General features: G+C 46.1%; 1 protein-coding gene across 1 annotated transcript in view; it reads left to right on the top strand.

Moving 5' to 3' along the window:
• LOC112266161 (calsyntenin-2) overlaps positions 1 to 23494 on the top strand; it is a 423803-nt gene that overhangs the window by 328882 nt on the left and 71427 nt on the right. The window contains exons 7-8 of the mRNA XM_042296343.1: positions 1128 to 1385; positions 1603 to 1724. Of these exons, the coding sequence (XP_042152277.1) occupies positions 1128 to 1385; positions 1603 to 1724 (380 nt within the window). The remainder of the gene's footprint in view (positions 1 to 1127; positions 1386 to 1602; positions 1725 to 23494) is intronic.

Genomic DNA, 23494 nt, shown 5'->3' with positions numbered 1-23494 from the left:
ATTCATGGAGGTAGATAAAACAGTATGTACTCTATTCATGGAGGTAGATAAAACAGTATGTACTCTATTCATGGAGATAGATAAAACAGTATGTGCTCTATTCATGGAGATAGATAAAACAGTATGTACTCTATTCATGGAGGTAGATAAAACAGTATGTACTCTATTCATGGAGGTAGATAAATAAAACAGTATGTACTCTATTCATGGATGTAGATAAAACAGTATGTACTCTATTCATGGAGGTAGATAAAACAGTATGTACTCTATTCATGGAGGTAGATAAAACAGTATGTACTCTATTCATGGAGATAGATAAATAAAGCAGTATGTACTCTATGCGTGGAGGTAGATAAAACAGTATGTACTCTATTCATGGAGGTAGATAAAACAGTATGTACTCTATTCATGGAGATAGATAAATAAATCAGTATGTACTCTATGCGTGGAGGTAGATAAAACAGTATGTACTCTATTCATGGAGGTAGATAAAACAGTATGTACTCTATTCATGGAGGTAGATAAAACAGTATGTACTCTATACATGGAGGTAGATAAAACAGTTTGTACTCTATGCATGGAGGTAGATAAAACAGTATGTACTCTATTCATGGAGGTAGATAAAACAGTTTGTACTCTATACATGGAGGTAGATAAAACAGTTTGTACTCTATGCATGGAGGTAGATAAAACAGTATGTACTCTATTCATGGAGGTAGATAAAACAGTATGTACTCTATTCATGGAGGTAGATTAAGCAGTATGTACTCTATCCATGGAGGTAGATAAATAAAGCAGTATGTACTCTGTCCATGGAGGTAGATTAAGCAGTATGTACTCTATGCATGGAGGTAGATTAAGCAGTATGTACTCTATGCATGGCCATGGCTTCTGATGACTCTCATCCACTCCTACCTTTGAAAGACTGTTTCATTTGTCACAAATCAATAGTCACATCCACTATCAATCTCTGAAATTTTTTTACACATTAAGCCTGGGCCTCTGGCTTATTCATAAGTGATCATAGCCAAGGTCAGTCTGAACCATCTGTAAATCTGTGTTGATTGGTATTTACAGTCCTGTTTTGTTGTGCTTCCTTATCTGTTCCCACGGCAACAATTACCCAGGGGCCTCGTCGGGCAGCACAGACCTTCTCCCTGCTCCCAGCGTCTCCACCAATTGGACTGCGTCCCTTGTGACAGACAGTGGGCGGGACAGCGACCTCATCTTCCGGTTTGACGGGCGGCAAGCAGCAAAGATTCCTGACCAGATGGTACCACAGAACCTGACGGATCAGTTCACAATCGCCACGTGGATGAAGCATGGACCCACTCCTGGACTGAGGGCGGAGAAAGAGACCCTGCTCTGCAACTCTGATAAGACAGGTGAGAAGAGGGGAGGGAAGAGAGTGGTGTGGCTGGGAGAGAAGTAAAGTGGGAAGGGCTGTGTGGAGAAGGGCAGGAACATTGAATGTGTGTTGTCTACTGACAAGAATGGGTTTATCTTCACTTAAGAGAAGGGGTCTTAATTCAAAGGTTGTGGTAATTTTAGGGAAGGTGTGTTACATTTACGCCCTCTTCTCTTTCTTCATCCCCTCTCCAGAGATGAACAGACACCACTACTCCCTTTACGTCCATAACTGTCGTCTGGTCTTCCTGCTCCGGAGAGACTTCACCCAGGTGGACACCTTCAGACCTGCAGAGTTCCACTGGAAACTGGAGCAGGTAGGCTACACAGTAGGCTTTGTGTACGTCAGCGAAATTAATTTGTAATGTACTGTACCACTAAAGAGGGACAACTTGTCCTTACGAGTGTGCTGTCTATGAAACATGATGTGATGTTCAGATGGCCTGGACCAACAACTCCCTCTAGAGGCTATTGATCAACACCTAAAGTCCTTCATCCCAGAACCTCTCTAAAAGCCTCGATGCACAGAGCAGTTGAGACTGTTTTCGACCTAGACATATGAAGACCATCTCTATTGAAAATATGTCCTTCACCGGTATGCGTGTGTGTGTGTGTGTGTGTGTGTGTGTGTGTGTGTATGTGTATGTGTATGTGTGTGTGTGTGTGTGTGTGTGTGTGTGTGTGTGTGTGTGTGTGTGTGTGTGTGTGTGTGTGTGTGTGTGTGTGTGTGTGTGTGTGTGTGTGTGTGTGTATGTGTGTGTGTGTGTGTATGTGTGTGTATGTGTGTGTGTGTGTGTATGTGTGTGTGTGTGTATGTATGTGTGTGTGTGTGTGTGTGTGTGTGTGTGTGTGTGTGTGTGTGTGTGTGTGTGTGTGTGTGTGTGTGTGTGTGTGTGTGTATGTGTATGTGTGTGTGTGTGTGTGTGTGTGTGTGTGTGTGTGTGTGTGTGTGTGTGTGTGTGTGTGTGTGTGTGTGTGTGTGTGTGTGTGTGTGTGTGTATGTATGTGTGTGTGTGTGTGTGTGTGTGTGTGTGTGTGTGTGTGTGTGTGTGTGTGTGTGTGTGTGTGTGTGTGTGTATGTGTGTGTGTGTGTGTGTGTGTGTGTGTGTGTGTGTGTGTGTATGTGTGTGTATGTGTATGTGTGTGTGTGTGTGTGTGTGTGTGTGTGTATGTGTGTGTGTGTGTGTGTGTTTCCTCTGGGGATGAAGGTGGGCTGGCGGTGAGGATACAGTGACTTGCGAAATGATTCACCACCTTGGAATGTTTTTTTTCTTGTGAAACAAACAAGAAATAAGACACACAAAAAAACAGAAAACTTGAGCGTACATAACTATTCACCCCACCAAAGTCAATACTTTGTAGAGACTGCTTTTGCAGCAATTACAGCTGCAAGTCTCTTGGGGTACGTCTCTATAAGCTTGGCACATGTAGCCACTGGGATTTTTGCCCATTCTTCAAGGCAAAACTGCTCCAGCTCCTTCAAGTTGGATGGGTTCTGCTGGTGTACAGCAAACTTTAAGTCATACCACAGATTCTCAATTGGATTGAAGTCTGAGTTTTGATTAGGCCATTCCAAGACATTTAAATGTTTCCCCTTAAACCACTTGAGTGTTGCTTTAGCAGCATGCTTAGGGTCATTGTCCTGCTGGAAGGTGAACCTCCATCCCAGTCTCAAATCTCTCGAAGACTGAAACAGGTTTCCTTCAAGAATTTCCCAGTATTTAGCGCCATCCATCATTCCTATAATTCTGACCAGTTTCCCAGTCCCTGCCGATGAAAAACATCCCCAAAGCATCATGCTGCCACCACCATGCTTCACTGTGGGGATCAAGTCAAATCAAATCAAAGTTTATTTGTCATGTGCGCCGAATACAAACCTTACAATGAAATGCTTACTTAGAGGCTCTAACCAACAGTGCAATTTGTAAAAGATATAAATAAAAAGTGTTAGGGGAACAATAGGTAAGTAAAGAAATAAAAACAACAGTAAAAGGACAGTTAAAAATAACAGTAGCGGGGCTATATACAGTAGAGAGGCTATATACAGTAGAGAGGCTATATACAGTAGAGAGGCTATATACAGTAGTGAGGCTATATACAGTAGAGAGGCTATATACAGTAGTGAGGCTATATACAGTAGAGAGACTATATACAGTAGAGAGGCTATATACAGTAGAGAGGCTATATACAGTAGTGAGGGTATATACAGTAGTGAGGCTCTATACAGTAGAGAGGCTATATACAGTAGCGAGGCTATAACAGTAGCGAGGCTATAACAGTAGCGAGGCTATACAGTAGCGAGGCTATAACAGTAGCGAGGCTATATACAGTAGTGAGACTATAAAAGTAGCGAGGCTATAAAAGTAGCGAGGCTATAACAGTAGCGAGGCTATATACAGTAGCGAGGCTATATACAGGCACCGGTTAGTCGGGCTGATTGAGGTGGTATGTACACGTAGATATGGTTAAAGTGACTATGCATATACAGTATGATAAACAGAGAGTAGCAGTAATGTAAAAGAGGGGTTGGTGGGTGGTGGGACACAATGCAGATAGCCCGGTTAGCCAATGTGCGGGGGCACTGGTTGGTCGGGCTAATTGAGATAGTATGTACATGAATGTATTGTTAAAGTGACTATGCATATATCATAAACAGAGAATAGCAGTAGTGTAAAAGAGGGGTTGGGGGTGATGGGTGGTGGGACTCAATGCAGATAGCCCGGTTAGCCAATGTGCGGGGGCACTGGTTGGTCGGGCTAATTGAGATAGTATGTACATGAATGTATTGTTAAAGTGACTATGCATATATAATATACAGAGAGTAGCAGCAGCGTAAAAGAGGGGTTTGGGGGGTGGCCCACAATGCAAATAGTCCGGATAGCCATTTGATTACCTGTTCAGGAGTCTTATGGCTTGGGGGTAAAAACTGTTGAGAAGCCTTTTGGTCCTAAATTTGGCACTCCGGTACCACTTGCCATGCGGTAGTAGAGCGAATAGTCTATGACTGGGGTGACTGGGGTCTTTGACAATTTTTAGGGCCTTCCTCTGACACCGCCTGGTGTAGAGGTCCTGGATGGCAGGCAGCTTAACCCCAGTGATGTACTGGGCCGTACGCACTACCCTCTGTAGTGCCTTGCGGTCGGAGGCCGAGCAGAAGCCGTACGAGACAGTGATGCAACCAGTCAAGATGCTCTCGATGTTGCAGCTGTAGAACCTTTTGAGGATCTGTGGACCCATACCAAATCTTTTTAGTTTCCTGAGGGGGATTAGGCTTTGTCATGCCCTCTTCATAACTGTCTTGGTGTGTTTGGACCATTCTAGTTTGTTGTTGAGGTGGACACCAAGGAACTTGAAGCTCTCAACCTGCTCCACTACAGCCCCATCGATGAGAATGGGGGCATGCTCGGTCCTCCTTTTCCTGTATTTCACAATCATCTCTTTCATCTTGGTTACGTTGAGGGATAGGTTGTTATTCTGGCACCACCCGGCCAGGTTTTTGACCTCCCTGTAGGCTGTCTCGTTTTTGTCGGTGATCAGGCCTACCACTGTTGTTTCGTCTGCAAACTTAATGATGGTGTTGGAGTCGTGCCTGGCCATGCAGTCGTGGATGAACAGGGAGTATAGGAGGGGACTGAGCATGCACCCCTGAGGGGCTCCAGTGTTGAGGATCAGAGTGACAGATGTGTTGCTACCTACCCTCACTTGGGCACAAGGACTATGGTGGTCTGCTTGAAACATGTTGGTATTACAGACACCTGCCAGTTGGTCAGCCCATGCCCAGAGCACACGTCCTGGTAATCCATCTGGCCCCGCAGCCTTATGAATGTTGACCTGTTTAAAGGTCTTACTCATGTCGGCTACGGAGGATGGTGTTCTCGGGGTGATGAGAGGTGTTGGGTTTGCGCCAGACATAGCATTTTATTTGATGCCCAAAAAGCTTCATTTTAGTCTCATCTGACCAGAGTACCTTCTTACATATGTTTGGGGAGTCTCCCACATGCCTTTTGGCGAACACCAAATGGGTTTGCTTATTTTTTTCTTTAAGCAATGGCTTGTTCCTGGCCACTCTCTTATAAAGCCCAGCTCTGTGGAGTGTACGGCTTGAAGTGGTCCTATGGACATATACTCCAATCTCCGCTGTGGAGCTTTGCAGCTCCTTCAGGGTTATCTTTGGTCTCTTTGTTGCCTCTCTGATTAAGCCCTCCTTGCCTGGTCTGTGAGTTTTGGTGGGCAGCCCTCTCTTGGCAGGTTTGTTGTGGTGCCGTATTCTTTCCATTTTTTAATAATGGACTTAATGTTGCTCCGTGGGATGTTCAAAGTTTTGGATATTTTTTTATAACCCAACCCTGATCTGTACTTCTCCACAACTTTGTCCCTGACCTGTTTGGAGAGCTCCTTGGTTTTCATGGTGCCCCTTGCTTAGTGGTGTTGGAGAGTCTGGGGCCTTTCAGAACAGGTGTATATATACTGAGATCATGTGACAGATCATGTAACACTTAGATTGCACACAGGAGGACATTATTTAACTAATTATGTGACTTTTGAAGGTAATTGGTTGCACCAGATCTTATTTAGGGGCTTCATAGCAAAGGGGGTGAATACATATGCACACACCACTTTTCCGTTTGTAATTCTTTGAAACAAGTAATTTTTTAAATTTCACTTCACCAATTTAGACTATTTTGTGTATCTCCATTACATGAAATCCAAATAAAAATCTATTTAAATTACAGGTTGTAATGCAACAAAATAAGAAAAACGCCAAGGGGGATGAATACTTTTGCAAAGCACTGTATGTTTGTCTGTAGCTACATTGACTCTTGGCCAAACCTAGCGGGCTGACATATGTGTTTATGTACAGTGTGTGGGTGGGTGACAGCAGCAGCTCCCTCTCGCCTGAGGATGTGTCTGTCTCAAGGTTGGCCTGGTCACGCTTATTGTCAGTCTCCAGACCCTGAATGCAGCTCTCTAATTGGACAAAAGAGACGAGCAGCTGAAGCCGGGCAGCGAGAGGCAGAGTACTGGGGCTGCTGGGTAATTTGAGAACAGATCGCTGGCTGTGATTTGAGGAAGGACTGGGTGTCAGAGCGTGACCTTGTGACCGGGGTTGACCATTTGTGAGTCACCATCTGGAGAAGTTCTGTAACATTTCAGAACAAGCACATTTAGACAAGACATGGCAGCCTGTCTCTCCACAGTCCTTGCTTTCTCCTCATCTCTCTCTCTCTCTCTCTCTCTCTCTCTCTCTCTCTCTCTCTCTCTCTCTCTCTCTCTCTCTCTCTCCTTAGTCATCTATTTGGGCTTGTTGTGGTCAATTTGCAGTCTACCAATTTTTTTAAATTATGGTCCGGCTTCCTAACTATGCGCTCAAGATAAGATTTTCCTGCAGCTGAATCTAGTTGATGATCCCTGGTGATAGAGGTAGTCTCTTACACCTCAGGGGAGAAACTTTCACAGATGCACAATTGAGAGCATCCTGTCGGGCTGTATCACCGCCTGGTACGGTAACTGCACTGCCCACAACCGCAGGGCTCTCCAGAGGGTGGTGCGGTCTGCCCAACGCATCAACAGGGGCACACTGCCTGCCCTTCCAGGACACCTATAGCACCCGATGTCACAGGAAGGCCAAAATGATCAAGAACATCAACCACCCGAGCTACTGCCTGTTCACCCCGCTACCCATCCAGAAGGCGAGGTCAGTACAAGTGCATCAAAGCTGGGCCCGAGATAATGAAAGCCAGTTTAACTCACTGTTAAATAGCTGTCACTAGCCAGCTACCAACCGGCTACTCAACCCTGCACCTTAGAGGCTGCTGCCCTATACACATAGACATGGAATCACTGGTCACTTTAATAATGGAACACTAGTCACTTTAATAACGGAACACTAGTCACTATAATAATGTTTACATATTGCTTTACTCATCTCATATGTATATACTGTATTCTGTTCTACTGTATTTAGTCAATGCCACTCTGACATTGCTCGTCATCATTTTTTATATATTTCTTAACTCCATTCTTTTACTTGAGAGTTGTGTGTATTGTTGTGAATTGTTAGATATTACTGCAATGTTGTAGCTAGAAACACAAGCATTTCGCTACACCCACAATAACATCTGCTAAACACATGTATGTGACCAATGAACACCTAATGGTGCTACGATGCTCTGAGATACATACTTTTGTTTTACCTACATAATTTTTACCACAAGGACAAGTTATAAGATAAATAACTGCCTTAGTGGAGCACGTGTAATAACACCTTTAATTGGGATCGATTTCCCTGTTTGTAGGTGTTTGAAGGATCTATATTTATAAGTGCCATTGCATTGAGCACAGCCATTACATTTGTAATTTCCATCCAGTAGGGGCGCAAATAGACGTAGTTCAAATCAAATCAGATTTTATTTGTCACATACACATGGTTAGCAGATGTTAATGCGAGTGTAGCGAAATGCTTGTCCTTCTAGTTCTAGTTCTTCTAGCTTCTAGCTTCTAGTTCCGACAATGCAGTAATAACCAACAAGTAATCTAACTAACAATTCCAAAGTGGCATAGTTAAAGTGGCTAGTGATACATGTGTATTACATAAGGATACAGTCGATGATATAGAGTACAGTATATACGTATGCATATGAGATGAATAATGTAGGGTAAGTAACATATAAGGTAGCATTGTTTAAAGTGGCTAGTGATATATTTACATAATTTCCCATCAATTCCCATTATTAAAGTGGCTGGAGTTGAGTCAGTGTCAGTGTGTTGGCAGCAGCCACTCAATGTTAGTGGTGGCTGTTTAACAGTCTGATGGCCTTGAGATAGAAGCTGTTTTTCAGTCTCTCGGTCCCAGCTTTGATGCACCTGTACTGACCTCGCCTTCTGGATGATAGCGGGGTGAACAGGCAGTGGCTCGGGTGGTTGATGTCCTTGATGATCTTTATGGCCTTCCTGTAACATCGGGTGGTGTAGGTGTCCTGGAGGGCAGGTAGTTTGCCCCCGGTGATGCGTTGTGCAGACCTCACTACCCTCTGGAGAGCCTTACGGTTGAGGGCGGAGCAGTTGCCGTACCAGGCGGTGATACAGCCCGCCAGGATGCTCTCGATTGTGCATCTGTAGAAGTTTGTGAGTGCTTTTGGTGACAAGCCGAATTTCTTCAGCTTCCTGAGGTTGAAGAGGCGCTGCTGCGCCTTCTTCACGATGCTGTCTGTGTGGGTGGACCAATTCAGTTTGTCTGTGATGTGTATGCCGAGGAACTTAAAACTTACTACCCTCTCCACTACTGACCATCGATGTGGATAGGGGGTGTTCCCTCTGCTGTTTCCTGAAGTCCACAATCATCTCCTTAGTTTTGTTGACGTTGAGTGTGAGGTTATTTTCCTGACACCACACTCCGAGGGCCCTCACCTCCTCCCTGTAGGCCATCTCGTCGTTGTTGGTAATCAAGCCTACCACTGTTGTGTCGTCCGCAAACTTGATGATTGAGTTGGAGGCGTGCGTGTGGCCACGCAGTCGTGGGTGAACAGGGAGTACAGGAGAGTACAGGCTCAGAACGCACCCTTGTGGGGCCCCAGTGTTGAGGATCAGCGGGGAGGAGATGTTGTTGCCTACCCTCACCACCTGGGGGCGGCCCGTCAGGAAGTCCAGTACCCAGTTGCACAGGGTGGGGTCGAGACCTAGGGTCTCGAGCTTGATGACGAGCTTGGAGGGTACTATGGTGTTGAAGGCCGAGCTGTAGTCAATGAACAGCATTCTCACATAGGAGTTCAGGAATATCTTGGGGTGGTAAATCAGAGTGTACCAATTGGTCTCTGAGATTTCTGCCCCGCAAGAATACGAACAAGGGAAGGTCCGAAAACACATTACCGAGAAGATCATCGGATTTTAGGATGTGCCAATGTTTGTGAACAATTCCCTTAATTTGTTCAAAGCACTTTGAATAGCGGGTAGTTAGAACACAAGAATGCGTCTTTTTGTGAGACTGACCTTGAAAAATGTCATGTCTCGGTTTTTTTCCCGGTTTTTTTTCTCAATGGCAATATTAATCTGATCATTCTTGTAGCCCCTCTCTTTGAACTTTCTTTGTGTCTCAGCCATATTTCTGTCAAAATCTGATTGTTTTTTACAAATTCTTTTGATTCGACATTCTTGTGATTATTGTGACTTTGCCATTGTAATTGTTTGTAAGCTTGTGTAGTCAAATTAATCTATGATCGTATGCTATCCACTTGTTGTTTGTATGCTGTTCTTTGTATAACATTTTAATATTTGATAATTAACCAATGATATTAGGCCACTCTTGGCCATGATTACAGACACCTGTGTCTTTTGACACTACATAAACGAGTCATCCCGCAGTGTTTGTGATTATACCCTGATGAAGACAGCTTTGCTATCGAAACGTTGGTAATTACATTTTTGCATCTGAGCTCCTAGAGTGTGCGGCTCTCCTTTATTTTCAAACAATACATTATTTACCATTAATTTGTATTGGGCACAAAATAATCTGAAACACAACCAAAACAAACAGCAAATTCATCCAACAAATGTGTAGAGTCACAAGCTTGATATTGTCATTTTGTGCTATAAATATGGGACTAAATACTTGACTTTTTATTGCTTTAATACACATATAAGTGAATTTGTCCCAATACTTTTGCTCCCCTTGAATAGGGTGACTATGTAGAAAAACTGCTGTCATTTCTAAACGGTTCACCTGATATGGATGAAAATACCCTCAAATTAAATCTGACAGTCTACACTTTAACTTCATAGTAATCGTTTGATTTCAAAACCAAACTTTTAGAGTATAGAGCCAAATGTGAATAACGTGAAAATGGCCTTTTTCTATGTTTTGTAGTAAAAAATATACAGAAAGATAAGTGTTTCCAATGACCACATCGGTGTGCATCGTGTGATTTTCACCAATTGTGAGTAGGCATTGCCTACTAATTGCCTACTAATGTCATTGGAAACACTTACCTTCCTCTATATATTTTACTGCTAAACATAGAAATGCACAATTTTTACATACAGTGGGGCAAAAAAGTATTTAGTCAGCCACCAATTGTGCAAGTTCTCCCACTTAAAAAGATGAGAGAGGCCTGTAATTTTCATCATAGGTACACTTCAACTATGACAGACAAAATGAGAAAAAAAAATCCAGAAAATCACATTGTAGGATTTTCAATGAATTTATTTGCAAATTATTTTTTTCTCATTTTGCCTGTCATAGTTGAAGTGTACCTTACAGGCCTCTCTCATCTTTTTAAGTGGGAGAACTTGCACAATTGGTGGCTGACTAAATACTTTTTTGCCCCACTGTATGTTGATGTTGGGGTGGTACTGGAGATGATGAACATGAAGTTCATAAATTGTGAAGTTCCCTTTTAACTTGGACACCACCACTGGACATGCTGTGTATAGCACAGATCATACACTGAGTGTACAAAACATTAAGAACACCGTTCCATGACTGACCAGGTCAATCCAGGTGAAAGCTATTATCCCTTATTGATGTCACTTGTTAAATTCACTACAATCAGTGTAGATTAAGGATTTTTAAGCTGAGACAATACCGACATGGATTGTGTATGTGTGCCATTCAGAGGGTGAATGGGCAAGACAAAATATTGAATTGCCTTTGAACAGGGTATGGTAGTAGGTGCCAGGTGCACCAGTTTGAGTGTGTCAAGAACTGCAATGCTCCTGGGTTTTTTATGCTCACCAGTTTCCCATTTGTATCAAGAATGGTCCAGTACCAAAAGGACATCCAGCCAACTTGACACAACCGTAGGAAGTATTGGAGTCAATATGGGCCAGCACCCCTGTGGACACCTTGTTGACTCCACGCCCTGACCAATTCAGGCTGTTCTGAGGGCAAAAGGTGGAGGTGCAACTCAATATTAGGAAGGTGTTTCTAATGTTTGGTATAGACATCCATGAATGTAGATTGTAATTCCTGTTGAAAGGTCTAGGAAACATCCAACAGTTTGTGACTGAATGTAGCTTGTCATCTGGCGGTTTAAGACAAGGAAATAAAATAAAATATGCATGACTGAAAGTGAGAAAGAAAAACCAGACAGAGAAAGACAACCTCTGATAATTTGGATATAAACGGTGTCTCAGCTGTGTGTGGAAATTGAATGTCTAAGTGACATCATTTCCTGGGGGCGATTCCATGAAAACGGAGTAGGCTTTTAAATGAAAGCAATCAGAAAAACACACAGGGGATGGTTCAGTCACATTCACAACACTGGAGCGTTGGAAAAGAACAAGATAGTCAGAAGTGGTGTGTTTTAAATGCAGTCATGGGAGACTGTTAGCACTAGTTAACATTACCTGTTTACACTGCCTGTTAAGACTGCCTGTTAACACTACCTGTTAAGACTACCTGTTAACACTACCTGTTAAGACTACCTGTTAACACTACCTGTTAACACTGCCTGGTAGGACTACCTGTTAACACTACCTGTTAAGACTGCCTGTTATAACTACCTGTTAACACTGCCTGTTAAGACTACCTGTTAAGACTACCTGTTAACACTGCCTGTTAAGACTACCTGTTAACACTACCTGTTAAGACTACCTGTTAAGGCTACCTGTTAAGACTACCTGTTAAGGCTACCTGTTAACACTGCCTGGTAGGACTACCTGTTAACACTACCTGTTAAGACTGCCTGTTAAGACTACCTGTTAAGGCTACCTGTTAGCACTACCTGTTAAGACTGCCTGTTAAGACTTCCTGTTAAGACTGCCTGATAGCACTACCTGTTAAGACTACTTGTTAACACTGCCTGTTAAGACTGCCTGTTAAGACTGCCTGTTAGCACTACCTGTTAAGACAACTTGTTAACACTACCTGATAAGACTAACTGTTAAGACAACTTGTTAACACTGCCTGTTAAGACTGCCTGTTAAGACTACCTGTTAACACTACCTGTTAAGACTGCCTGTTAAGACTACCTGTTAAGACTGCCTGTTAAGACTACCTGTTAAGGCTACCTGTTAACACTACCTGTTAAGACTGCCTGTTAAGACTGCCTGTTAAGACTGCCTGTTAAGACTACCTGTGAAGACTACTTGTTAACACTGCCTGTTAAGACTACCTGTTATAACTACCTGTTAACACTGCCTGTTAAGACTACCTGTTAAGACTACCTGTTAAGACTACCTGTTAACACTGCCTGTTAAGACTACCTGTTAAGGCTACCTGTTAACACTACCTGTTAAGACAACTTGTTAAAACTGCCTGTTAAGACTGCCTGTTAAGACTACCTGTGAAGACTACTTGTTAACACTGCCTGTTAAGACTACCTGTTATAACTACCTGTTAACACTGCCTGTTAAGACTACCTGTTAAGACTACCTGTTAAGACTACCTGTTAACACTGCCTGTTAAGACTACCTGTTAAGGCTACCTGTTAACACTACCTGTTAAGACAACTTGTTAAAACTACCAGTTAAGACAACATGTTAACACTTCCTGTTAAGACTATCTGATAAGACTACCTATTAAGACTACCTGTTAAGACTGCCTGTTAAGACTACCTGTTAAGACTACCTGTTAAGATTGCCTGTTAAGACTGCCTGTTAGCACTACCTGTTGAGACGACCTGTTAAGACAACTTGTTAATACTACCTGTTAAGACTATCTGTTAAGACAACTTGCTAACACTACCTGTTAAGACAACTTGTTAACACTACCTGTTAAGACAACTTGTTAAAACTACCTGTTAAGACAACATGTTAACACTACCTGTTAAGACTGCCTGTTAAGACTACCTGATAAGACTACCTGTTAAGACTACCCGTTAAGACTACCCGTTAAGACTACCTGTTAACACTACCTGTTACTGATTCAGAGGGGTTGGGTTAAATGCGGAATACACATTTCAGTTGAATGCATTCAGTTGTACAACTGACTAGGTATACCCCTTTCCCTGTTAGCACAGAGAGAGAGAGGAGAGTGAGAGACAGAGAGAGGGGGGAGAGTGAGAGACAGACAGAGAGAGAGGGGAGAGTGAGATACAGAGAAGACTACCCGTTGAGAGACAGAGAGGGAGAGACTACCTGTTAGTGAGAGACATTCAGAGGGAGAGAGGAGAGAAATGGGAGATGAGAGACAGAGAGAGGGGAGATGCATTCAGAGAGATACAGAGGGAGAGTGAGAGACAGAGAGGGAGAGGGTTAGGCAGAGAGGGAGAGAGAGAGGGGAGAGTGAGAGACATAGCGAGAGGAGAGAGAAACAGAGAGAGAGAAGGGAGAGTGAGAGACAGAGAGGGGGAGAGTGAGAGACAGAGAGAGAGAGGGAGAGTGAGAGACAGAGAGGAGAGAGAGAGGGGAGAGTGAGAGACAGAGAGGGAGAGAGAGAGGGGGAGAGTGAGAGACATAGCGAGAGGAGAGAGAGACAGAGAGAGAGAGAGAGTGAGAGACACAGAGAGAGAGAGAGAGAGGAGAGGGAGAGAGAGAGAGAGAGAGAGAGAGAGAGAGGGGGGAGAGTGAGAGACAGAGTAAGAGAGAGAGGGGAGAGTGAGAGACAGAGGGGGAGAGTGAGAGACAGAGAGAGAGAGAGAGGGAGAGTGAGAGACATAGCGAGAGGAGAGAGAGACAGAGAGAGAGAAGGGAGAGTGAGAGACAGAGAGGGGGAGAGTGAGAGACAGAGAGATAGAGAGGGGAGAGTGAGAGACAGAGGGGAGAGGGAGAGGCAGAGAGGAGAGAGAGTGAGAGACATAGAGAGGAGAGAGAAACAGAGAGAGAGAAGGGAGAGTGAGAGACAGAGAGGGGGAGAGTGAGAGACAGAGAGAGAGAGGGAGAGTGAGAGACAGAGAGGGAGAGAGAGAGGGGGAGAGTGAGAGACAGAGAGGAGAGAGAGAGAGAGAGGAGAGTGAGAGACAGAGAGAGAGAGAGAGAGAGAGAGGGGGAGAGTGAGAGACACAGAGAGAGAGAGAGGGGGAGAGTGAGAGACAGAGAGACAGAGAGAGAGAGATGAGGGGGAGAGTGAGAGACAGAGTAAGAGAGGGGGGGAGAGTGAGAGACAGAGAGGAGAGTGAGACAGAGAGAGAAATAGAGAGGGGAGAGTGAGAGACAGCAAGAGAGAGAGAGACATAGAGTGAGAGAGAGAGAGAGAGGGTGAGAGACAGACAGAGAGAGGGGAAAGTGAGAAATAGAGAGGGAGAGTGAGAGACAGGAGAGTGAGAGACATAGAGGAGAGAGGGGAGGGTGAGAGACAGAGAGAGAGAGAGGGGAAAGTGAGACATAGAGAGAGACGAGAGGGGAGAGTGAGAGACAGGGAGAGAGAGGGGAGAGTGAGAGACAGAGAGAGAGAGAGAGAGAGAGAGGGAGAGAGTGAGAGACATAGCGAGAGGAGAGAGAGACAGAGAGAGAGAGGGAGAGTGAGAGACAGAGTAGAGAGAGAGAGAGAGGGGGAGAGTGAGAGACAGAGAGAGAGAGAGAGGGGAGAGTGAGAGACAGAGACATAGAGGGAGAGTGAGACAGAGAGAGAGAGAGAGAGAGGGAGAGTGAGAGCGCAAGAGAGAGAGAGAGGGGAGTGAGACATAAAGAGAGGGGGAGTGAGAGACAGAGAGAGAGAGAGAGTGAGAGACAGAGAGAGAGAGAAGGGAGAGTGATACATAGAGAGAGGGAGAGTGAGAGACAGAGAGAGAGAGAGGGGGGAGAGGAGAGACAGAGAGAGAGAGGGGAGAGTGAGAGACAGAGAGAGATAGGGGAGATTGAGAGACAGAGAGAGAGAGAAGAGAGTGAGACAGAGAGAGAGTGAGACAGAGAGAGACAAAGCCAGAGAGAGGGGGGAGAGTGAGACAGAGAGAGAGAAAGGGGAGAGTGAGAGAGCACAAGAGAGAGAGAGAGAGGGCAGAGTGAGACAGAGAGAGGGGAGAGTGAGACACAGAGAGAGAGGGGAGAGTGAGACAGAAAAAGACATAGAGACAGAGGGAGAGGGAGACATAGAGAGTGAGACATAGATAGTGAGACAGAGAGAGAAAGAAAGAAAGAAAGAAAGAAAGAAAGAGTGAGGGGGGAGAGTGAGAGACAGAGAGAGAGGGGTGAGAGTGAGAGACAGAGAGAGAGAGGGGAGAGTTAGACATAGAGAGAGTGCGAGAGGGGAGAGTGAGAGACAGAGAGAGAGAGAGAGGGGAGAGTTAGACATAGAGAGAGTGCGAGAGGGGAGATTGAGAGACAGAGAGAGAGAGGGGAGAGTGCGACATAAAGAGAGGGGGGAGTGAGAGAGAGAGAGGAGAGTGAGAGACAGAGAGAGAGAGAGTGAGACAGAGAGAGACAAAGCCAGAGAGAGGGGGAAGAGTGAGACAGAGAGAGAGAAAGGGGAGAGTGAGAGAGCGCAAGAGAGAGAGAGAGAGAGGGCAGAGTGAGACAGAGAGAGGGGAGAGTGAGACACAGAGAGAGAGGGGAGAGTGAGACAGAAAGAGACAGAGGGAGAGGGAGAGGGAGACATAGAGAGTGAGACATAGAGAGTGAGACAGAGAGAGAAAGAAAGAAAGAAAGAAAGAAAGAAAGAAAGAAAGAAAGAAAGAAAGAAAGAAAGAAAGAAAGTGAGGGAAAGAAAGAGAGAAAGAAAAAGAAAGAAAGAAAGAAAGAGTGAGAGACAGAGAGAGAGAGGGGTGAGTGAGAGACAGAGAGAGAGGGGGAGAGTGAGACATAGAGAGAGGGGAGAGTGAGACATAAAGAGGGGGGAGACATGAGAGTGAGAGGGGGGAGAGTGAGAGAGAGAGAGAGAGAGATGGGAGAGTTAGACATAGAGAGAGGGGAGAGTGAGAGACAGAGAGAGAGAGATGAGAGACAGAGAGGGAGAGTGAGACATAGAGAGAGGGGAGAGTGAGACATAGAGAGAGGGGGAGTGAGAGAGAGAGGGGGGAGAGTGAGAGACAGAGAGAGAGAGAGATGGGAGAGTTAGACATAGAGAGAGGGGAGAGTGAGAGACAGAGAGAGAGAGAGAGTGGGGGGGAGTGAGGCAAGAGGGAGAGTGAGACAGAGAGAGACAGAGCCAGAGAGAGAGGGGAGAGTGAGACAGAGAGAGAGAGAGAAAGGAGAGAGTGAGAGAGTGCAAAGAGAGAGAGAGAGAGAGGGGGGGAGAGTGAGACAGAGAGAGAGGGGAGAGTGAGACATAGAGATTGAGACACAGAGAGAGGGTAGAGTGAGATACATAGAGTGAGAAAGAGAGAGTGGGGAGAGTGAGACAGAAAGAGACATCGAGAGAGAGAGGGGAGAGTGAGACAGAGAGAGTGAGTGCTCTCCTCTCCTCTGCTCTCCTCTCTCTCTCTCTCTCTCTCTCTCCCTCTCGTCTCCTCTCCTCTCCTCTCCTCTCCTCTCCTCTCCTCTCCTCTCTCTCTCTCTCTAGACATATAGAGAGTGCGAGAGGGGAGAGTGAGAGACAGAGAGAGGGGAGAGTGAGAGACAGAGAGAGAGAGGGGAGAGTGAGACATAGAGAGAGGGGAGAGTGAGACATAAAGAGAGGGGGGAGTGAGAGAGAGAGAGAGAGGGGGGAGAGTGAGAGACAGAGAGGGAGAGATGGGAGAGTTAGACATAGAGAGAGGGGAGAGTGAGAGACAGAGAGAGAGAGAGAGCGAGAGAGAGAGAGAGAGTGGGGGGAGTGAGGCAGAGGGAGAGTGAGACAGAGAGAGACAGAGCCAGAGAGAGAGGGGAGAGTGAGACAGAGAGAGAGAGAAAGGAGAGAGTGAGAGTGCAAAGAGAGAGAGAGAGAGAGAGAGGGGAGAGTGAGACAGAGAGAGAGGGGAGAGTGAGACATAGAGAGTGAGACACAGAGAGAGGGTAGAGTGAGATACATAGAGTGAGAAAGAGAGAGAGGGGAGAGTGAGACAGAAAGAGACTACTGGATAACTTATTTGTATTGCTTTTAATCTTTTTAAATGAATTTATCTTATTAACACTTTGTTCTAGCTAGCTATTTGTGTAGGTAGCTATCAAGTAAACGCAATGAGAGAGAGAGAGGGGAGAGTGAGACAGAGAGAGTGAGTGCTCTCCTCTCCTCTGCTCTCCTCTCTCTCTCTCTCTCTCTCTCTCTCTCTCTCTCTCCTCTCCTCTCCTCTCCTCTCCTCTCCTCTCCTCTCTCTCTCTCTCTCTCTCTCTCTCTCTCTCTCTCTCTCTCCTCTCTCTCTCTCTCTCTCTCTCTCTCTCTCTCTCTCTCTCTCTCTCTCTCTCTCTCTCTCTCTCCTCTCCTCTCCTCTCCCTCTCCTTTCCTCCTCTCCTCTCTCTGTCCTCTTAAGCCCCTGTACTGACAGAGGATCTGAGAGCTCTTTCGCCATAATGTCCCTGCCCTACTCTTTTTGTTTCAGATGTAGCTTTTCAAAAGAATCCTCTGCTCTTGCTTTAGTGTTTGTGTCTTAGGGCTCAAGGGTTTTTGTGTTTTCCGGTGCACTTTCTGTATACTGTTTTATGTGTGTGTGCTTGGCCCAGTAGCCATGGAAACACACACGCACACCTACAGAACCAGTCAAACGTTTCGACACACCTACTCAATCAAGGGTTTTTCTTGATTTGTACTATTTTCTACGCTGTAGAATAATAGTGAAGACATCAAAACTATGAAATAACATGTGGAATCATGTAGTAACCAAAAAAGTGTTAAACAAATCAAAATATATTTGATATTTGACATTCTTCAAAGTAGCCACCCTTTACCTTGATGACAGCTTTGCACACTCTTGGCATTCTCTCAACCAGCTTCACATGGAATGCTTTTCCAACAGTCTTGAATGAGTTCCCGCAAGTACTGAGCACTTGTTGAGTTCTTTTCCTTCACTCCGCGGTCCATCTCATCCCAAATCTTCTCAATTGGGTTGAGGTCAGATGATTGTGGAGGACAGGTCAACCGATGCAGCACTCCATCACTTTACTTGACTGGTACTTTATGTGTTTTCTTTGAGAAATAAAAAGTAATAGTGATTGGGAGAGAAGCAGAGAGGCAAAGAAGGAGGCAGAGATGCAGAGAGGAAGAAAAGGAGGCAGAGATGGAGGGAGGCAGAGAGGAAGGGAGGCAGAGAGGCAGCGAGGGAGGCAGAGAGGGAGGGAGGCAGAGAGGCAGAGAGGGAGGCAGAGATGCAGAGAGGGAGAGAGATGCAGAGAGGGAGGCAGAGAGGCAAAGAGGGAGGGAGGCAGAGAGGCAGAGAGGAGGCAGAGATGCGGAGAGGAAGAAAAGGAGGCAGAGAAGCAGAGAGGGAGGGGGCAGAGAGGAAGGGAGGCAGAGAGGGAGGGAGGCAGATAGGCAGAGAGGGAGGCAGAGATGCAGAGAGGGAGGGAGGCAGAGAGGAGGGAGGCAGATGCAGAGAGGGAGGGAGGCAGAGAGGCAAAGAGGGAGGGCGCCAGAGAGGCAGAGAAGGGAGGCAGAGATGCAAGAGGGAGGGAAAGAGGGAGGCAGAGATGCAGAGAGGGAGGGGGGCAGAGAGGGAGGGAGGCAGAGAGGGAGGCAGATAGGGAGGGAGGGATAGCCTCTACCAGCCTGACCATATGGATCATTAGGCAGATTGAGTCTACTCTTCATTGAGACTGAGGGTTGGAGACTGAGGGCTGGAGACTGAGGGTTAGAGGCTGAGGGCTGGAGCCCGAGGGCTAGAGGCTGAGGGTTGGACACTGAGGGATGGAGACAGAGGGCTGGAACCCGAGGGCTAGAGGCTGGGGGTTGGACACAGAGGGATGGAGACTGAGGGCAGTAACACTTTTCTGGTTTCTTGTCCTCCCTCGCTCTCTCACACACAATCCCTACCTCCCTCCCACTCGCTTCGTCTCTCTTCCTCTCGCTTCCTCTCTCTTCCTCTCTCTTCCTCTCGCTTCCTCTATCTTTGTGTGTCTTCCTCTCGCTTCCTCTCTCTTCGTCTCTCTTCCTTTCTCTTTCTCTCGCTTCCTCTCTCTTCCTCTCTCTTCCTCTCTTTTCCTCTATCTTTGTGTGTCTTCCTCTCTCTTCCTCTCTTCCTTTCTCTTTCTCTCTTCCTCTCTCTTCCTCTCTTCCTCTCTTCCTCTCTCTTCCTCTCGCTTCCTCTCCCTTCCTCTCCCTTCCTCTCTCTTCCTCTCTTTCCTCTCTTCCTCTCTCTTCGTCTCTCTTCCTCTCTCTTAATCTCTCTTCCTCTCTCTTCCTCTCTCTTTGTCTGTCTTCCTCTCGCTTCCTCTCTCTTCCTCTCTCTTCGTCTCTCTTCCTCTCTTCGTCTCTCTTCGTCTCTCTTCCTCTCTTCCTCTCTCTTCCTCTCTCTTCCTTTCTCTTCATCTCTCTTCCTCTCTCTTCATCTCTCTTCCTCTCTCTTCATCTCTCTTCCTCTCTTCCTCTCTCTTTGTCTGTCTTCCTCTCTTCCTCTCTCTTCGTCTCTCTTCCTTTCTCTTTCTCTCTCTTCCTCTCTCTTCGTCTCTCTTCCTTTCTCTTTCTCTCTCTTCCTCTCTCTTCGTCTCTCTTCCTTTCTCTTTCTCTCTCTTCCTCTCTCTTCGTCTCTCTTCCTTTCTCTTTCTCTCTTTCCTCTCTCTTCGTCTCTCTTCCTTTCTCTTTCTCTCGCTTCCTCTCTCTTCCTCTCTCTTCGTCTCTCTTCCTCTCTCTTCCTCTCGCTTCCTCTCTTCCTCTCTCTTCCTCTCTCTTCCTCTCTCTTCCTCTCTCTTCCTCTCTCTTCCTTTCTCTTCATCTCTCTTCCTCTCTTTCGTCTCTCTTCCTCTCTCTTCGTCTCTCTTCGTCTCTCTTCCTCTCGCTTCCTCTCTCTTCCTCTCTCTTCCTCTCTCTTGGTCTCTCTTCCTCTCTTCCTCTCTCTTTGTCTGTCTTCCTCTCTTCCTCTCTCTTCGTCTCTCTTCCTTTCTCTTTCTCTCGCTTCCTCTCTCTTCTCTCTCTTCCTCTCTCTTCCTCTCTTCCTCTCTCTTCCTCTCTCTTCCTCTCTTCCTCTCTTCCTCTTCTTCCTCTCTCTTCGTCTCTCTTCCTCTCTCTTCCTCTCTCTTCGTCTCTCTTCCTCTCTCTTCGTCTCTCTTTCTCTCTCTTTCTCTCTCTTCCTCTCTCTTCGTCTTCTTCGTCTCTCTTCCTCTCTTCCTCTCTCTTCCTCTCTCTTCCTCTCTCTTCATGCTCTTCCTCTCGCTTCCTCTCTTTCCTCTCTCTTCGTCTCTCTTCCTCTCTCTTCGTCTCTCTTCCTCTCTCTTCCTCTCTCTTTGTCTCTCTTCCTCTCGCTTCCTCTCTCTTCCGTTCTCTTTCTCTCTCTTCCTCTCTCTTCGTCTCTGTTCCTCTCTCTTCGTCTCTCTTCCTCTCGCTTCCTCTCTCTTCCTCTCTCTTCGTCTCTCTTCCTCTCTCTTCGTCTCTCTTCCTCTCTCTTCCTCTCTCTTCGTCTCGCTTCCTCTCGCCTCCTCTCTCTTTGTCTCTCTTCCTCTCTCTTCATCTCTCTTCCTCTCTCTTCGTCTCTCTTCCTCTCTCTTCCTCTCTCTTCGTCTCTCTTTCTCTCTCTTCCTCTCTCTTCGTCTCTCTTCGTCTCTCTTCCTCTCGCTTCCTCTCTCTTCCTCTCTCTTCCTCTCTCTTCATCTCTCTTCCTCTCTCTTCCTCTCTCTTCGTCTCGCTTCCTCTCTCTTTGTCTGTCTTCCTCTCCTTCCTCTCTCTTCATCTCTCTTCCTTTCTCTTTCTCTCTCTCTCTCTTCTTCTCTCTTCCTTTCTCTTTCTCTCGCTTCCTCTCTCTTCCTCTCTCTTCGTCTCTCTTCCTCTCTCTTCCTCTCGCTTCCTCTCACTTCCTCTCTCTTCCTCTCTCTTCGTCTCTCTTCCTCTCTCTTCGTCTCTCTTCCTCTCTCTTCCTCTCTCTTCCTCTCGCTTCCTCTCTCTTCCTCTCTCTTCGTCTCTCTTCCTCTCTCTTCGTCTCTCTTCCTCTCTCTTCCTCTCTTCGTCTCTTCCTCTCCCTCCTCTCTCTTTGTCTCTCTTCCTCTCTCTTCCTCTCTCTTCCTCTCTCTTCCTCTCTCTTCGTCTCTCTTCCTCTCTCTTCGTCTCTCTTCCTCTCTCTTCCTCTCTCTTCCTCTCTCTTCCTCTCTTCCTCTCTCTTCCTCTCTCTTCCTCTCTCTTCGTCTCTCTTCCTCTCTCTTCGTCTCTCTTCCTCTCTCTTCCTCTCTCTTCCTCTCTCTTCCTCTCTTCCTCTCCTCCTCTCTTTCCTCTCTCTTCCTCTCTCTTCTCTTCTTCCTCTCTCTTCGTCTCTCTTCGTCTCTCTTCCTCTTGCTTCCTCTCTCTTCCTCTCTCTTCCTCTCTCTTCATCTCTTCCTCTCGCTTCCTCTCTTTCCTCTCTCTTCGTCTCTCTTCCTCTCTCTTCGTCTCTCTTCCTCTCTCTTCCTCTCTCTTTGTCTCTATTCCTCTCGCTTCTCTCTCTTCCGTTCTCTTTCTCTCTCTTCCTCTGTCTTCTCTTCTCTCTTCCTCTCTCTTCGTCTCTCTTCTCTTCGTCTCTCTTCCTCTCGCTTCCTCTCTCTTCCTCTCTCTTCGTCTCTCTTCCTCTCTTCTCTCTTTCTCTCTCTTTCTCTCACTTTCTCTCTATTCCTCTCTCTTCCTCTCTCTTCCTCTCTCTTCCTCTCTCTTTCTCTCTCTTTCTCTCTCTTCCTCTCTCTTCTTCTCTCTTCCTTTCTCTTTCTCTCGCTTCCTCTCTCTTCCTCTCTCTTCGTCTCTCTTCCTCTCTCTTCCTCTCGCTTCCTCTCACTTCCTCTCTCTTCCTCTCTCTTCGTCTCTCTTCCTCTCTCTTCGTCTCTCTTCCTCTCTCTTCCTCTCTCTTCCTCTCGCTTCCTCTCTCTTCCTCTCTCTTCTCTCTCTTCCTCTCTCTTCGTCTCTCTTCTCTCTCTTCCTCTCTCTTCTCTTTCCTCTCTTCCTCTCTCTTCGTCTCTCTTCCTCTCTCTTCCTCTCTCTCTCCTTCCTCTCTCTTCCTCTCTCTTCCTCTCGTCTCTCTCTTCCTCTCTCTTCCTCTCTCTTCTCTCTCTTCCTCTCTCTTCGTCTCTCTTCTCTTCCTCTCTCTTCCTCTCTCTTCCTCTCTCTTCCTCTCTCTTCGTCTCTCTTTCTCTCTCTTCCTCTCTCTTCGTCTCTTCGTCTCTCTTCTTTGCTTCTCTCTCTTCCTCTCTCTTCATCTCTTCCTCTCTCTTCCTCTCTCTTCTCTTCCTCTCTCTTCATGCTCTTCCTCTCTCTTCATGCTCTTCCTCTCTCTTCCTCTCTCTTCCTCTCTCTTCATGCTCTTCCTCTTTTTACATGCTCTTCCTCTCTCTTCCTCTCTCTTCGTCTCTCTTCCTCTCTCTTCCTCTCTCTTTGTCTCTATTCCTCTCCCTCTCTCTTCCGTTCTCTTTCTCTCTCTTCCTCTCTCTTCCGTTCTCTTTCTCTCTCTTCCTCTCTCTTCGTCTCTGTTCCTCTCTCTTCGTCTCTCTTCCTCTCTTCCTCTCTCTTCCTCTCTCTTCGTCTCTCTTCCTCTCTCTTCATCTCTCTTTCTCTCTCTTTCTCTCACTTTCTCTCTATTCCTCTCTCTTCCTCTCTCTTCCTCTCTCTTTCTCTCTCTTTCTCTCTCTTCCTCTCTCTTCTTCTCTCTTCCTTTCTCTTTCTCTCTCTTCCTCTCTCTTCCTCTCTCTTCGTCTCTCTTCCTCTCTCTTCCTCTCGCTTCCTCTCACTTCCTCTCTCTTCCTCTCTCTTCGTCTCTCTTCCTCTCTCTTCATCTCTCTTTCTCTCTCTTTCTTCCTCTCTCTATTCCTCTCTCTTCCTCTCTCTTCCTCTCTCTTCCTCTCTCTTTCTCTCTCTTCCTCTTCTTCTTCTCTCTTCCTTTCTCTTTCTCTCTTCCTCTCTCTTCCTCTCTCTTCTCTCTCTTCTCTCTCTTCCTCTCTTCCTCTCACTTCCTCTCTCTTCCTCTCTCTTCGTCTCTCTTCCTCTCTCTTCGTCTCTCTTCCTCTCTCTTCCTCTCTCTTCCTCTCTCTCTCTCTTCCTCTCTCTTCGTCTCTCTTCCTCTCTCTTCGTCTCTCTTCCTCTCTCTTCCTCTCTCTTCGTCTCTCTTCCTCTCTCTTCCTCTCTCTTCGTCTCTCTTCTCTCTCTTCCTCTCTTCCTTCGCTCTCTCTTCCTCTCTCTTCCTCTCTCTTCCTCTCTCTTCGTCTC

The sequence above is a fragment of the Oncorhynchus tshawytscha genome, linkage group LG13 (genome assembly GCF_018296145.1).
Source record: "Oncorhynchus tshawytscha isolate Ot180627B linkage group LG13, Otsh_v2.0, whole genome shotgun sequence".
Taxonomy (NCBI): domain Eukaryota; kingdom Metazoa; phylum Chordata; class Actinopteri; order Salmoniformes; family Salmonidae; genus Oncorhynchus; species Oncorhynchus tshawytscha.
The sequence above is the reverse complement of the archived record's forward strand: the minus strand, read 5'-3'. Positions and strand labels throughout refer to the sequence as shown.